The sequence below is a fragment of the Platalea leucorodia genome, assembly GCF_965183815.1.
Source record: "Platalea leucorodia genome assembly, chromosome: 2".
Taxonomy (NCBI): domain Eukaryota; kingdom Metazoa; phylum Chordata; class Aves; order Pelecaniformes; family Threskiornithidae; genus Platalea; species Platalea leucorodia.
Window position 1 is genome coordinate 70,193,166 of NC_138824.1, and position 14,290 is coordinate 70,207,455.

The following is a 14,290-nucleotide window of genomic DNA, read 5'->3' on the forward strand; positions in this document are numbered from 1 at the left end:
CACATCGTCATGGACTATCATGGTTTTCACTGACTCTGTTTCACCATTGCTCAAGTTCAATGTTGACCTATTTGCCGGACAAGAAATAACTGGAGTGAAATAACAGCATTTGTGCCCTAGCTTTTGCTGCCCCACACCAAGGCATGCTCAAAGTTAATTTATATTGTGACCAGAGTGGAATATTTACATAACCTGCCTAGAAAGGCTTCTCTAGTAAAAAAAAAAAAAAAAAAAAAAAAAGTCAGGAGTTTGTTAAACACCGCTTCTTGTTTTATAACAAATCAAAGGGAGAAGAGGGAAAGGACATAATTTATTGAGTCTACTTTCTGAAATGATTACCCTCAGTGTTTGAAAACGTGAACATACATGGCTGCTATGTCTTGAAATGTATGAAAGAACTAACACACAAGCCAAAATACCCAACGTCCTTTTCCGTCAGCCCCCTAAGAAGGAAAACAGAAGCAAAACACAGAAGAACTAACACTGCTCGGACATCATCTGGTCCAGAAGTAGATTCATCTGCTCCTTCTTGTTCCATATCATCGTCTTCTTCATCTGTCGTCCCTGACTCCTCACTTGAGGATGAATAATCCGTCACTTTATGTGGAGGTCGCACATCCTCTACCGCTCGCAATTCCTTTGCCAATGCAGTTAAATCCTGATAGGAGAGGGACAAAAAAAATGATGTTGCAAGAAAGAGAGGAGAATTGTTTGCAAGACTACCCCACTGGATTAGTGCCTGAGTTTGCTCACTTGTCCACTGCTGTGTTTCCATAGCCCCAGCAGTATTGTTTCCTTTGATTTATTCATTCCTGATAGTTACCAAAACTCACTTTCTGATAAATTAAAGCACCAAAAGACTCAACCTAAGGAGGCCTTGCCATATTATAGAAAAATGTGTATACTCTGAATCTGATTATGATTTCAGTTTATCCCATTATATCATCTGAAGGACATACATAAGCACCCGGACCCACTCTCACACAGTGGCTGACCGTCGCAGTTCATTTTCCTAAACTTTGCAGGTTAATAGCATCCACCACAAGAAATCGAGGCAGCAAGGTAGCAGAAAGATCCTAAGACTTATTGAGCCACCCAAGGCACAGTCGCAGAGAGCTGATCTCCTTGAAACCTTTTGATCTATTTCCAGTTGCAAGGATCCACGCTAAGGAGTTCACCTGAGAAGTCAGATTCATTAGCACCAGCTCAGTCGCATGTGACTGTCAAAGAGTATAGGACATAAGCTGCTTTTCTGTCTGCAGCTTGGAGTGTGGGCAAACCAGGTCTGCAGTCAGTGCAATCTGCTCTCAATTGTGTAGCTGTGCTTTATTTAGCTGAATACAGTTTATGGCAAATACTTCACACATTATACTATCAGAAGTGAAGGAACAACCTCTATGTTTCTTTAAGAAAGCAGCTTTAACTGACAGATCTGGGGGCTAGTGCAGTATCATAATGGCAAGAGAAAAAGTTTTAAGGAAAGTTGGAAATACCGTGAAAACCCACTGTGACCCCCCAGATACAACTGGACATAGAGCTGTAATCAACTGTAACCGCAGTCAGATAAAGAAAACGTCAGAAATCTTTCACAGAAAATAGGAACCATTTAAGGTCTTACCACTTCTCCCTGCACCATTCAGCCCAGCATTGGCACATTCAGGTCAAATGCATGATCATTGGTCCAGCCCCAGGAAGGAAGCACAGGATTGAAAGAAAGAAAGGCAAAGGTTAGGAAGGAAGAAGACGAGAGAGCAGAAATAAATTCCAGAAGCAGAGCAAATTCTAATGTTTAAACTACTGTGATGTGTGCAGGCAATTGCAGAACCCAGGACAGGCTGCTGGGCCCACAGATACTAACTCTAACTCAAGCTGAAGTCCACCCCCAATGGCATCATGAATGGAAGCTCACCCTGTACTTTTTGTGGGCCTACCTGAAAGACATGGGGGACAGGGGAAAGTGGATGCAACTTACAGCAGGCTTGATAGGTCTGAAGACCTCCTTTTTCTCTTCAGGCTTTTTAGGTGCGCTTTCATGACGCTGAGATGGCGAACCCTCTGATTTGGACGATGCTGCATGTGCCAAGATCCCAAAAGGAACACAGAACAAAAGAGATTAAGCAGAGAGCTAAAATATGTTTTCTTACTTCACTTTGGAGTGGGGAAAGGAGGTGAAAAGGCTATCAGGTGGTGCCCGACAGCAAGACATAAGTTTCACTGGTTCACTATTACATTGTCCCTGAAGAACTATACAAAAAACAATCATAAGCTGTGATCTGTATAGGTGCAGCTGACCTATAACTGAAGCAAAAGTAAACTGTCACACAGCTGTAAATCAAAGAGGGTAACTCAAGTGTGGCCACAAGCTGGAAAACCTGTACCAGCATCCAAGGTACCCCAGCTGAGACCTATCCGTAGCAGCCTGCACCCCTTCAGCAACCATCGAGGTGATAGGCAACAAGCATCAAAAGGTGCCCTTGCACATAGGAGGAAGGGAGATACGAGAGCATGGAGACTGGCCTGTTTGCACATGGGAAAATGCAGCGGTGACTGAATGTGAATCAGAGAACACTGAAACACTTTCACAACAACTTCTGCACCCACTGTCTTTCTCAAGCAAGGACATATAGAGAAGGGGGTTACTGGAAGCTAACCCATCTTTGATAGTGCATGCTCAAAGGTCTTTCCCAATGAGGGTTATCACCCTTCATTATTGACTGTTGCATGACTCAATAAATTTATAAACACAGCATTACAAAGGGTGGGGGAAGGACTTACATCTCATCCGGAACCGCTCTCCAGACCCGCTCTGAGAGCCAGGGTGGGAGCCAGGCTGTGAGCCGGAGTTGCTTGAACCTGAAGAACTGCCACTGCCCGGTCTTGGTACGAGCTTCTCCACCCTTTCCCACAGCAGACGAGGCTCTATATTGCTGTATCAGGGGAGGGAGGACAGTCTTTATCACACACTTCAGTTTCAGATTCCCATTTCTAAACTCAAACATCACTCTTCCTCAGTGTTCTGCTAATAACTCATCTGAAAGAGCACTCAACACTGAGCTGAGGGCATCAGTGATGCTTCACAACCCAAGCACTGTCTCCCTTTGAAATGCCTATAACCTTATTTAGGATGGTGTTAAAAAAAAAAAAAAAAAAAAAAAAGTGGGTCTAAGCTATTCTTTTTATTTGGAACTGGCTACCTGCCATTCTTACACATCTAATCTAAAGTGGACAGTTCTCTCAGCCTGCATGCAGAAGGTTTGAAATTGGCTCAGAAGTGCCCTGGCCACCCAAGCACAAGCCAAAAAGCCAGCACTGCCTGGCCCTCTCAGAATACCCGTATCCGTGTCCAGTGAGCTAATTCCAGGGTGGCCTGTCCACGGTGCTTTGCTGAGCTCTGGAGGAAGCCCCTTCCTCTCCCCCTTCCTGACCTCAGATGCTCTGTGTCACAGCTCATGGATGCTTCTCCCCCTCTTAAAGTCTGTTCCTGGCTGAGAGGCCAGAAAGTTTGAGACTTCTTCACTTTAGATGTAACAAACACTTCTGCTGCCAGTAATCCCCACAGCACACCCAAGATGACCTGTTGCACCAAAAGGCAAGATGTTCATGAATGGCCACATTTTTTTCAGTAATCTTAAGGATATTTTGAAATTATTGCAAAAGTTACAGGGCAGGCAACTCAAAGGAGGAGAGGGAAGAAGAAATTTTGCCAGTGTTTGTTGGCACACATGCTACGCCAAGGGAAATTAATATTAATCACTACTGAAAATGTATCCAAATTCATTCTCCTTTCACATCCAACAGACAATGCCAAAAGTTCTCTGGAAACGCCTGACTTCCCATGAGCCTTTTCCTTCCAATGCAAGAAAGGCGAGGACATGTAGGCTTACAAACCTCGTTGAGTTTCTTTGACCTGCTTGGTTATTTTGCTGCCCACTACCCTGCAGTGGAGAATCACGGCGGGACAGGACTGGTGATCGGGACGTTGTTCTCACAGGTACCTTGGAAGAAAAAAGGTTATGTTAAACCCATGAAGAGGAGAGAGAGAAGAGGAAGATTAAACCTCTCCTGCCACAGAATATATTCTTAAGATTTTAACAACACTTAATTCTAAGTCCAAGCTAGCATCAATGACCAAAAGCAATAAACAAACACCCACAAAACCAAGAGCCTTAGTTGGGATGCTGTTCTGCTTTTGAAGAGAACTCAAAGTTTAGTCTTAACATTAACTAGTGTTTAATAGTTACCACACAAACACATACACACCCTGCTACACTCCAACTACCGAGACATTTAAAAAGAATATGGCATTTTGACTGAAGCAGGGGAGGCACAAAGCAATTTGCTGAAACAGCATGAGAATTAGGAGAATAAGCTCAGGGGAACCAAACAAATGCCTGGGAATGGATCAGCAGAAGGCAAAGACTGGTGGGGGAGCAAGAATATATTCAGAAGAAGCAAATCCCAGTGGATGGGGGGGGGGGGGGGGGGGGGGGTAGGAGAGGGAGAGGGGGAGGAAGTATATTGAATGTTTCCTTTTTGTTCAGTTCCATCTCAATTTTAAATATGTGTATGATTCATAGTTTGGGTTGCTAACAGATGAAGAGGAAAATTAACTCTGAGCAATAACCTCAGGGATATTTTAAATTCTTTCCTGAATATGGTAATGATTTGTTAACTTTGCATAATAAATTATCTCTCTGAAATAGCTGCATTCTATAAATAATTGCCAATTTTATATGAAGCTTCAATATTGTACTTGAGGTTGATTATCATTAACCCATTGACTGAACACCTACATTACAATCTGCCTTCTAAAATACTGTTACCAATGCTGGCACAAAGGCACGGTCTTCTCAGTGCCCAGGGTATCACATCCTTAAAAAAATAATAATTAATAATAAAAAAAAAATAGCACACATCTGTCTTTCTACTCCTTACCCTTGGAGGCACCTCGTCACTGTCTGATCTAGCCCAAGCCTTTTGGGTGGGGTCGGGTACCTCCGACTTAGAGTCAGAACTCTGATTTAGTACTTCACTGCGTGAAGGTGGATATGGGTCCTGGGAACGAAGATGGTGATGAGCAAATTTGGGAGAAGGGTCACTGAAGGAATGGGATCGCGAGACAGGGGAAACATTGTTCTTGAGAGATGCCAGATGGGACCACTGTACCTTACAAGAAAACAAAACATAAAACATTCAATGCGCTCAGTATAACTGGCTTTCCAATTAACACAGAATAAAGGCAGGTGGGGCAGGCAGAGACAAATTGGTTATGGCATTAGGTAAGCGTGGGGTGGAATCAATGCACTTAAAAGCAAGGCAAGCGCCCAAAGAACATAACAGACTGAAAATATAGCACATATGCATTTTTTGTGAGATACGCTCTCCACATACACATACACTGGTGCTGAGAAGAAAAGGGGACTTAATATCTGCACCATGAGCCTGAGTCCAAAGGCCACTCAAGACAGAAGTCGCCTGCCATTCCCCAGTCTTCAGTGGGCTTTGGTCAGGTCTCACGGCAGCGCTGGTGGGTTGGGAAATTTGGAGCAGATATCCAATTGAAGAAATGTACAAAATTAAAGAATGCTGTAAAATGTGCAAACCGACAGACATTTACGTTACCTAACAAATTTAGGAACTAGATACAGTTCCAAACTTTTGGAGAAAGACCATAACACAAAAGCCTTTATTCCTTTACATTCATTGCAATATATATAAAAAACCCATAATATATATTGTATATAGTATACATATGTACAATGCATATTATACTTACACCATATATGTACCATATACTGTACATATATACATATTTATACACAAACTAAGCACACACGTACACACACGCATATTCAATTACACATTCTAAGAAGGCACAACAGTGACTCCAGAGTTAGAGCTCCATTGGGATTTCCATTGAAATCCATATTGACCCTTCAGCCTACTCCCTCCTCGTGCATAAACCTGCGTTTCAGAGTTAATTTCTGAAACTAAGGAGGAGGAAAGGTCATAACTGAGGAACACACCATTTTCACACCTAATAATTAAGCAAAACTTTGCTTTCAACTCCAGTTTCAGTAGACTGGTTGTATTTGTTTTTAGATTATTATTATTTCCTCAATTTTAATACACACAGCTGTTGAAGAGCCCAATTATCCTTAATATGAGTGGAAGACCCAGACTTTAAAAGTAACTGGCACAGAAAGCATGAAGATACAAGTCCAATATTTTTAAATAGTCATAGAGGTTTGAATAAAAGCCAGGAATTAATGAGTAAGAGATTAAGTTCTGGCCTGATTTCTCCCACTCTCCCGTCTGTTCAAATTCTCCTGTTGCCCAGAAGAGTTGCAATACCTACTCACAATCAGGGACAGTTTTAGCTTGCACTGTCATCAACAGACTTAATTTGGGAGAAGAAAATTCTGCATGGAAACAGAGGAACTGTATACAGAACTACACTGTTTAATTTAGCATATCTAAATCACTCAGAATTTATGGGCTATGTCTAAGTTTTAGACAAAGGTTACTTTTTAAATTCATGCTGTAATTCCTATGAGATACGGATACCAAGATTCAGAGGCTCTTCATTAGAAAACAACAGAATGATGGCAGCCACGCAATGGTTTCAACCTCTTTTTGATTTTCCAAGGGGTGGTACAGAGCTCTACTTAGCAACTGTAAGCCTACTGACAACAAACTTGCTTTTCTTAGTCATGTTTTGTAAACCTCTTTGAAGCAGTGCTCTTACTATTAAAAGCCACTTGTTTAGTTAGCTTTTTCTGCAAGAATTTAAAAAACCAAACAAGCTCACTTCTTTCCTGAGCATCCTTTTTGGTAGTAAATAGCTTGCACAGATCAAATTGAGAATTATAAAAGTGTACTGCCACTGTCACCAGTGTTTAGCCCACCATTCCGCTGTTGCACAGATAATAAAGGAATGCAACAGTTCTCATCTAGCTCTAATATTAAAAAAACAAACAAAAACCAAAACAAACAACACCAAAACCACATATCAGTTTATCAATAAAATAAGCAAAAATAGACAAAGAGCAAATCTACTGAATAAGCTGCTTTGTGTAACAGTGCTACCCTTTACATAAGACTTTCTAAGTGCCAAGATCTGCAAATTTGAAGGAAACATGTTGGGACTTCTGAATTTCCTCCAGGCTCAGAAAGATTTTCCTGGGCACTTACCTGGGGCTCCATCGGCCTCTGCAGGGCAGGCTGAGCAGGTTCTGAGTTTCCATTGGAAAAGGACTCTGATCTTGAAGGCACTGGTGGCTCCAACACTTTGCCCATCTGCTTAGACTGTGCTTCAGGGGAACCCTGATTAGTTTTTCTAAATCTCTCCTCCACCTAAGACAAAATAAATGGAGGTTAAGCCTGGAGTCAATAAAACCAACTACAGTAGAAATATGAAGGTGAGTACCACCTTTCCTTTACCATAAAGAAACCAAAGACATTTGGGGCTTGGAAGGATTTTTTCCTTACTGCTTTCACCAGCACTGTAAAACACAGAGTGAACTACACCAAAGTGGCAAGTATGCCAATATGGAAAATCCGTACTAGGAAGAGAGGATACAGCAGGCAGTAAGATGTGAAGTGATACGATGAAAGACCATTATGGGCCTTCTTTCTGCCTAGGCTAGTTACTATCCATCAGTATTTTCCTCACAGACAATAAAAAGGATATATGAAAACAGAAACAACTTTACAATATAAAAGTACTTTTCCCATTGCTATCCCTTACTGTAGTTACCTACCTTACTCAAGCAATGTTATTGGATTATCTGCTTTCCTGTGCTTGTCTCTTTGGCAATTCAAGAAGAGATAGGATATGCTTCTCTATCCGGTAATACTGGAGGCTGTTCGGTTTTAGGTACGGAATTGTAGGACTGGTCATCCTCTCTTTTATCAGATAGTCCCAACATGACCTCACAGGCTGCAGAGAACAGCCCCAGCAGCTTGTTTCTGGTTCTCAGGGAGGTGCAGCAGTGATCGTACGCTAACCTCGAGAACTTGTTGAGGGGAAGACTAAGTCAGAAAGTGCTCAGTCCTCAAAAGAACATCAAGTGAGGTCCCCATGCAGAAACATGGCCTCTTCCAAGGCCGCAGCATTGTGAACAAAGCAAGAGGTGGGAAGGGCAAGACATGGAGGGAGGCTCCAGGCGGAAAGGAAACATCCTCCCATTTCCTAAGACAGTCTGTTGCTGGAATCAGGGCAGCGTGTGCATTTCTGCCAGGGGAGCTGCCGCTGAGGAACGCTAAACTCCCAGCATTTTATCAAAGTGTTGAACAAAGATCAAACGGGCAGCTTGGGCTGATTTCATTTGTTGAGATTCTACTCACAAGATTTGCTTTAACCCTAGTGCCTGGAGCACAAAACCAGTATTGGGGTGGTTTCCTAATTGGTCCCTAGCACTGATGGTCCGGAGAGACTGGCTGTTCATATACCCATGTCAGAAGACAGAGGCAAGTCTCCAGGATTCCTTAGCTGGCTGCTTTACAAACCCAACCTGCCTCTGCTTTCCAAAATTTAAGGACAATAACAATGCCTATGGGACAAGCAGACAAGCTTCTGCCAGGTCTACACAAAATACACCATGTCTTAGGAAATACAACAATAACGGAGGCAAGCATTTTCACCATACAATCATTTTCACCACCATACTCAACTTCACAGAGCCATCCTTTAAAGTTTAAAAGCCAGACTCCTTGTTACGAATAGAACAAGAAAAAGCCCTAAGTCTTTCTGTCTGAAGGAACAGGCTTTCATGTCTCTAGCTGTAGATGATAGGAGATTTCCTCCACAAAGCACACAAACAGCATGAGTCACATGTCCTTAAAACCAGGCAAGAGGTGGGAAGGAGATAGCCAGTGCATCCCTGGACAGAAACAGGCCCTGTTCCAGTCATCTCACTGTCTGGATCAGAAAACAGTATTAAGCCTCATTTCTTGCTCTAATCTCCCCCCCGCCCCCGTTTCCCAGAGCCAATCTCAGAAGTGCTTTTCCTTATATTCTTATTGCCACTGGAATAGGGGAAAAACTCCTAATCCCCATTAGACTTTGCCAGAACAGGAAAGTTAGCCCACTTTGGCTTACCATCCTGATGGTCAGCATCTCCATAGATGGAGACTTTCTCCAAAGAGCAGTATACCTGAAAGTACGAGGCACAGAATATTCGCTCTCCAACTCCAATGTCAAGAATGACATTACAGTTAATGCCTGCTTTTATGATGAACCGGTGTTGCTCCCACTGACAGGCACCCAAGATATCATGGCTGTACTGCTACCACACGTACACAGCATCTCTGGGAAGATCTGACTACTAACACAATTCTTCTGTGCCTTCACTTTACTCCTTCTAGCTAGAGCAATCACAAAAGAAAAAGACCACGACAGAAAAACAGCTGAGTCAGTGGTTCTGCTAAAGGATGTAATACTTCGGATCTTCAGGAGTTTCTCTCCTTTTCAACTCTGAAAGGAAAATGGGAGACGAGGAACAGAGACGATTCCGCATCCCTCCAAAGCTAGCCTTCAGGTTGGACACGAGCGCTGGACTGGCACTGTGCTTTCACCAAGGCGGGCCAGGAACAAGGACAGGAGGGCTGGTTCCATGCCTTCACCACCACACACCAGACAAGTCTGAACTTCTTCCAGGAGAGAGAGACATACCAGATACTTCAGTCACCCAGAGGAATGGATGAGATAGCACAAACACGGTTTATGAAGAACTTGGACAATAGCATCTACAAGAAAATGAGTTTGTGCTCACCAAGCCCAAACAGCAATACTTCAAAGGCAATAAAGAGCTACTGGACGAAGGTGAACTGAAAGTTATTTTATCATGTTCAACAGCCCCAAGGATTTTTTTGTTCTTGTTCCAAAATGTATTTACCTAGTTCCCACATGCTGGTGATGAACGTCATTAAGAGCTTTGACCAGTATTGCCCAGTCTGGTGGTTTGTGGGCAGTATGGTGCTCAAGGGAAACATAAGAACAAGACCGCTGAAAGAGAGCCAAGTACGCATCAAAGAAGCAATTACTTGCTTAGCCATGTTACCCGTGGACCAGTGAAGACAGGGGACCACTCACTGAAACAAACAGCACTCTGATGATTTCAGATCGACTGGCAAGTGCCCGAAGTCCAAGAAGGCAGCACCAGAGTTTCACAAGAGCAGGACGTGATCTCAGAAGAGAATACATAACACTTCAAAATTGAAACTAATGAAATTCAGGTTTGTGTTCATGAGAAGGGTATTTCCAACAGCATGGGATAAAGCACCAAATGTGTAAACAGGGGTGCTGTGTGCAAGCATCCCTCATAGGTTCGTGCTTTCCAGTTGCCTCCCAGTTCCGAATCGCCAGTAATTGCCAGAGACACAGATCATCAACTGCACCAATGCTTCCTATGAATATATGTCTGATGAAGTGCAAATGAGATTCACTTCCTGACATGATGCTTCCAAAATCAGGTCCCCTCAGTCTGCAGCCTTCTGGGATTTCTTTCCACTCTTTATACATCAAAACTCTGAACTCCAGTGATTGCAGCAGAAGTACTCAGAAGTATCCCTCAGGTTTGGAAACCAGCGGCCAACTTTTTAAAATAGCCTGCCCTTTATGAGTGACGCTTTGGCCTCCGACTGTACTATAGCAGAATCACAGTCATGATGAGGTCAACAGGCAGGGGCAGAGGAGCAGGTAGCAGATTCTGAGCCCACAAGCAGGACTTACCTCACGCGCTCTTTCAGCAGGCTCATAGTGGGATTTTGGCTCAGGGGTATGATAGCTTTGTTTATTTCTTTCTTGCTGCTGCTGCTGCTGCTGCTGCTGCTGCCGCCTGTGATCATGCTGCAGCGACAGGAGATAGGCTTGCTCCTGCTGCAACTGGCGCTGGAGTCGCTCCGCCTGTCGGTGTTCCTCCATCTCTCGCCATCTGTATTCCTTTGAGAGAACACGTGAATAATTCAAGACATGACACTGACTGTCTGGTGGATGTGTCCCTATCCATCCCGTTAAAAATGCACCTTTGTGGTTGTTGTTGCCTTTTTTTTTTTTTTTTTTTTTTTTTTTTGGTTTATTTCATTGTTAAAGTGTAACCAAGAGCTAAGTTAGACCAACATGGCATGTGTCTCGTGTTGGGAAAGTTGAGAGTGTACCGCTAAGCTTGACATGATTGGAGAGTTATGTCAAAACTGACTTTTATTAAAGGGGAAAAAAAAAAAGTTATTTATACTAAATCCAGTGTAAAGTTCATAAAACAATGATTTAGACCAACACTAGGCCATTGTATCCCGGGGTGGATTTACATATCATGTGTGCTTTTGATCTGCAACATAAGCACTCTAGTTCTTCACTGAATGCCAAGGTCTGTTCAGAAACTCGACCACCACACCAGAACTGTTCCACTTTAACATAAAGCCTCCTCTTACTGCCCAGAAAGCAGTGTGACCATACAGCACTTCTCATATGTGCCTGTCAGCCCACGACGCTAGCATAAATGGCCTTTTAATCAAGCTCCTTTGTTGTCATACTGTCAGTGCAGCTGTGCCCGACTGAGGGAAGCCTAGGACTGGCCGGATAAATGGATCCTATAGCTACTGAACAAAACAGATACAGTGCTTTACCAGTAACATGGCCTGCTCCTGGAGCAGCTGCTGCTGTAGAATTTCCAAGTGCCGCTGCTCCTCTTCTAGCTGTCGCCTGATATACTCCTGTCACATAGAAATTACCCAGCAATAAATTTATTCAAAAGGAATGCATCAGAACCCCCTGGGTGGAACACCACACGCTACTTCCCCAGTTCAGCTTTAACGAGAAACGCACTTCAGGATGGATTAGTGCCTGCAGAACAATTTAGGAAGCCCTGCCTCCTGAGCATCGGATTTTGGCCCCTTCCATTCTGAAATTTGGACTCCTGCAAATGTTGCCGGCACGGGCCCGAGCTCATTTACGTATTTTGGAAGTGGTTTCAAGAAGCAGCAAAATGCACTTGAAGGTTTTGGAAAGTTAAAACACAGCAAGTCTGACTCAACACAGCCAACACAAAGTCACATGCAAGTTGTATTAAACATTAGTTTGTTGCACTGGTGCAATGAACTGTTAGCAACAGCTAGAGCCAGGCTTAGTGTAGGCAGACCTGGAGCAAGCTCCCCGAGAGGGGCTCTGCCAAGTGCAGTTGGGACCTGCCCTGCCGTCTCCCCTGCCGCCCTCACCAGAAGCTTCTCCTGAGCAGACACTGCCAGCCTTGCTGAATTATGCGATGGTTATGACACAAACAAACATCCACCAGGAAACAGATATTAGACCAAACTCGCTTGCCCTTGCGATCTAGCCATCTCTTCACCTGCAGCCTCAACAGGTCGAGAGGTTTACCCGCTGCTTCACCTGACCCTCTAGAAAAACTCAAACTCTGAAGCACCAAACCCAAGCTGGTAACATCCTATCATGCAATTAATGGAAGTATGTAACATGTGCATGCGCACACACACAAGCACACGCACACATTTACAGTGTATGCATAAAGAAATTAATGGATCAGTGATACAGTGATGGGAGCTATAGAAAGTCTTGTGACAGACTGATGAGATACACTATACTGTTGTTACGCACGTTGGCTGAGCCATAGTTCGGGTTAACAAAAATTCTAAGAGGGGGCATGTCTTCTAAGAAAAAAAAAATTCAGAGTGGTTCAGCTTGGCCACATCAATTAACCATTTGTCATTATTGGCACTGTGCGTAATTAGCATTTCAACAGTTTAAAAAGCAGCTGGGGGAATACCCGGTGTCTGCCCAAAAGCAAATTGCTGTGCTGTAATCAGAGATTTTCCATATATTTATTCCCATTGGTTAGTCTTCTCTCCTTTTGACTCAAAAAATCTTTGAAATATATACAAACACAATAAAATACCCCAGTAACACGATCATCAATGATCTCAAATACAGTGACTTTATGTAAGAAAAAAATTAAGGTGTATCAGGCCAAAACCAGCATTCCTGAAGTTAATGGGAAATTTACAATCAGCCTCTAGGACAGTAGCTTTGGCCCTTTATTTGGGATCGGAATTTTGCAGTACATGCACAGTAATTATTACCCTGATTTTCACCCTCATTAAAGATTTTAAAGGATTTTAAAACATGCAGATTTCATGCATAAATACAGCAGCTGAATTTCACAGTTTAAAAGGTTTCTCACCTGTACTTTCAATGTATTAAGGGCATACTGACACAACTTAAGATATACTTGCTGCCTGAACTGGCATACGTTATTAGAGCTGATTTTAAATAGACAGAGTAAGAGAGAGAGATTGCATATTTAAGTTTTAGGAAGGAAAACCCTCTGCAGCTCAAAGGTTCCATCTCAAATTCAGAATATTCAAAGTTTATGACGAGACCCTGACCAATTCTGGGTGCCAGAACCTGACCGCAACAGAGCTGCCCTTGTCTGGGAGATCTTCTGAACAGGGACATGTCCTGCAAGAACCACTGATCCAGCAAGACAAGCCTAGAAACGATTTTCAGCCCCAGTGATGATTTCGCCAATTCTGATGGATTTTAGTCAAGCCCAGGGGCATGAGCTGAATTTAGAATGAGTATCGCAACAAGACTTCTTTTTTTGAGGGAATATTGAGGCTGCCAGAATTTTCCATAAAGCCCTGCGATCCATGTTAGTGCGTTTGCTGTCAGAGACAACAAAGATGAAAGGGTCAGCGTTAGGTTGCCTCTAAGCTGCTTTAGGCTTACTAATTTTTAAAAAAAATTAAATTAGAATTTAGAAGAAACAAACCTATTGCACATATATCTGTATCATGGACTCACCTGCTCCCTTTCTACTCTCCTCTTTTCCTCCTCTGCTCTTCTTCTCTCTTCCTCTTCCTTACGCCTCCTCTCCATTTCTTCCAGACGTCTCTTTTCTTCCTGTTCCCTCCGCCTTTGCTCACGCTCTTGTTGCCTACGAGCTTCCCGTTCTCTTCTTTGTTGCTACAAAAAGGGAAAAGAAACCACAAAGTTTTACTTTTGTTGTTATCAAAGAAAGAGGTGGGGTTGTTTTCTACTACTGTGAAGACAGGGATTTACCAGGACTGGCAAGCTCTGCAACTGAGTGACAAAACATTTTATGCAAGTGTTCCACCAGGAAACTAACTCATACCCAGCACACAACTATCCCTAAAAGCAGCCTTGGTTACTCTCTCTGGTTTCCTCACGCACACACACAAAGTCACATACCATATTCCTGACAACCGAGGTATGGAAGCTCCCTGCTGCTCTTCAAGAGAGGCTCACACTGAA

The 14,290-nt window shown here is 43.1% G+C and overlaps 1 protein-coding gene across 5 annotated transcripts in view; it reads right to left on the reverse strand.

Annotated features, from left to right (window-relative positions):
- The window catches only part of MAP4K4 (mitogen-activated protein kinase kinase kinase kinase 4), a 163,154-nt gene that overhangs the window by 22,811 nt on the left and 126,053 nt on the right, over nucleotides 1-14,290 (reverse strand). For 3 of the 5 annotated variants that reach the window (XM_082304037.1, XM_082304035.1, XM_082304034.1), the window contains exons 13-21: nucleotides 13,820-13,981; nucleotides 11,629-11,715; nucleotides 10,736-10,945; nucleotides 7,195-7,356; nucleotides 3,889-3,995; nucleotides 2,776-2,927; nucleotides 1,973-2,070; nucleotides 483-658; nucleotides 1-67 (exon numbers count right to left, since the gene is read on the reverse strand). The exon at nucleotides 1-67 is cut by the window's left edge and continues 54 nt beyond it. In XM_082304037.1, the coding sequence (XP_082160163.1) occupies nucleotides 1-67; nucleotides 483-658; nucleotides 1,973-2,070; nucleotides 2,776-2,927; nucleotides 3,889-3,995; nucleotides 7,195-7,356; nucleotides 10,736-10,945; nucleotides 11,629-11,715; nucleotides 13,820-13,981 (1,221 nt within the window). The remainder of the gene's footprint in view (nucleotides 68-482; nucleotides 659-1,972; nucleotides 2,071-2,775; nucleotides 2,928-3,888; nucleotides 3,996-7,194; nucleotides 7,357-10,735; nucleotides 10,946-11,628; nucleotides 11,716-13,819; nucleotides 13,982-14,290) is intronic. The other 2 variants (XM_082304038.1, XM_082304036.1) reach the window with 1 other exon arrangement.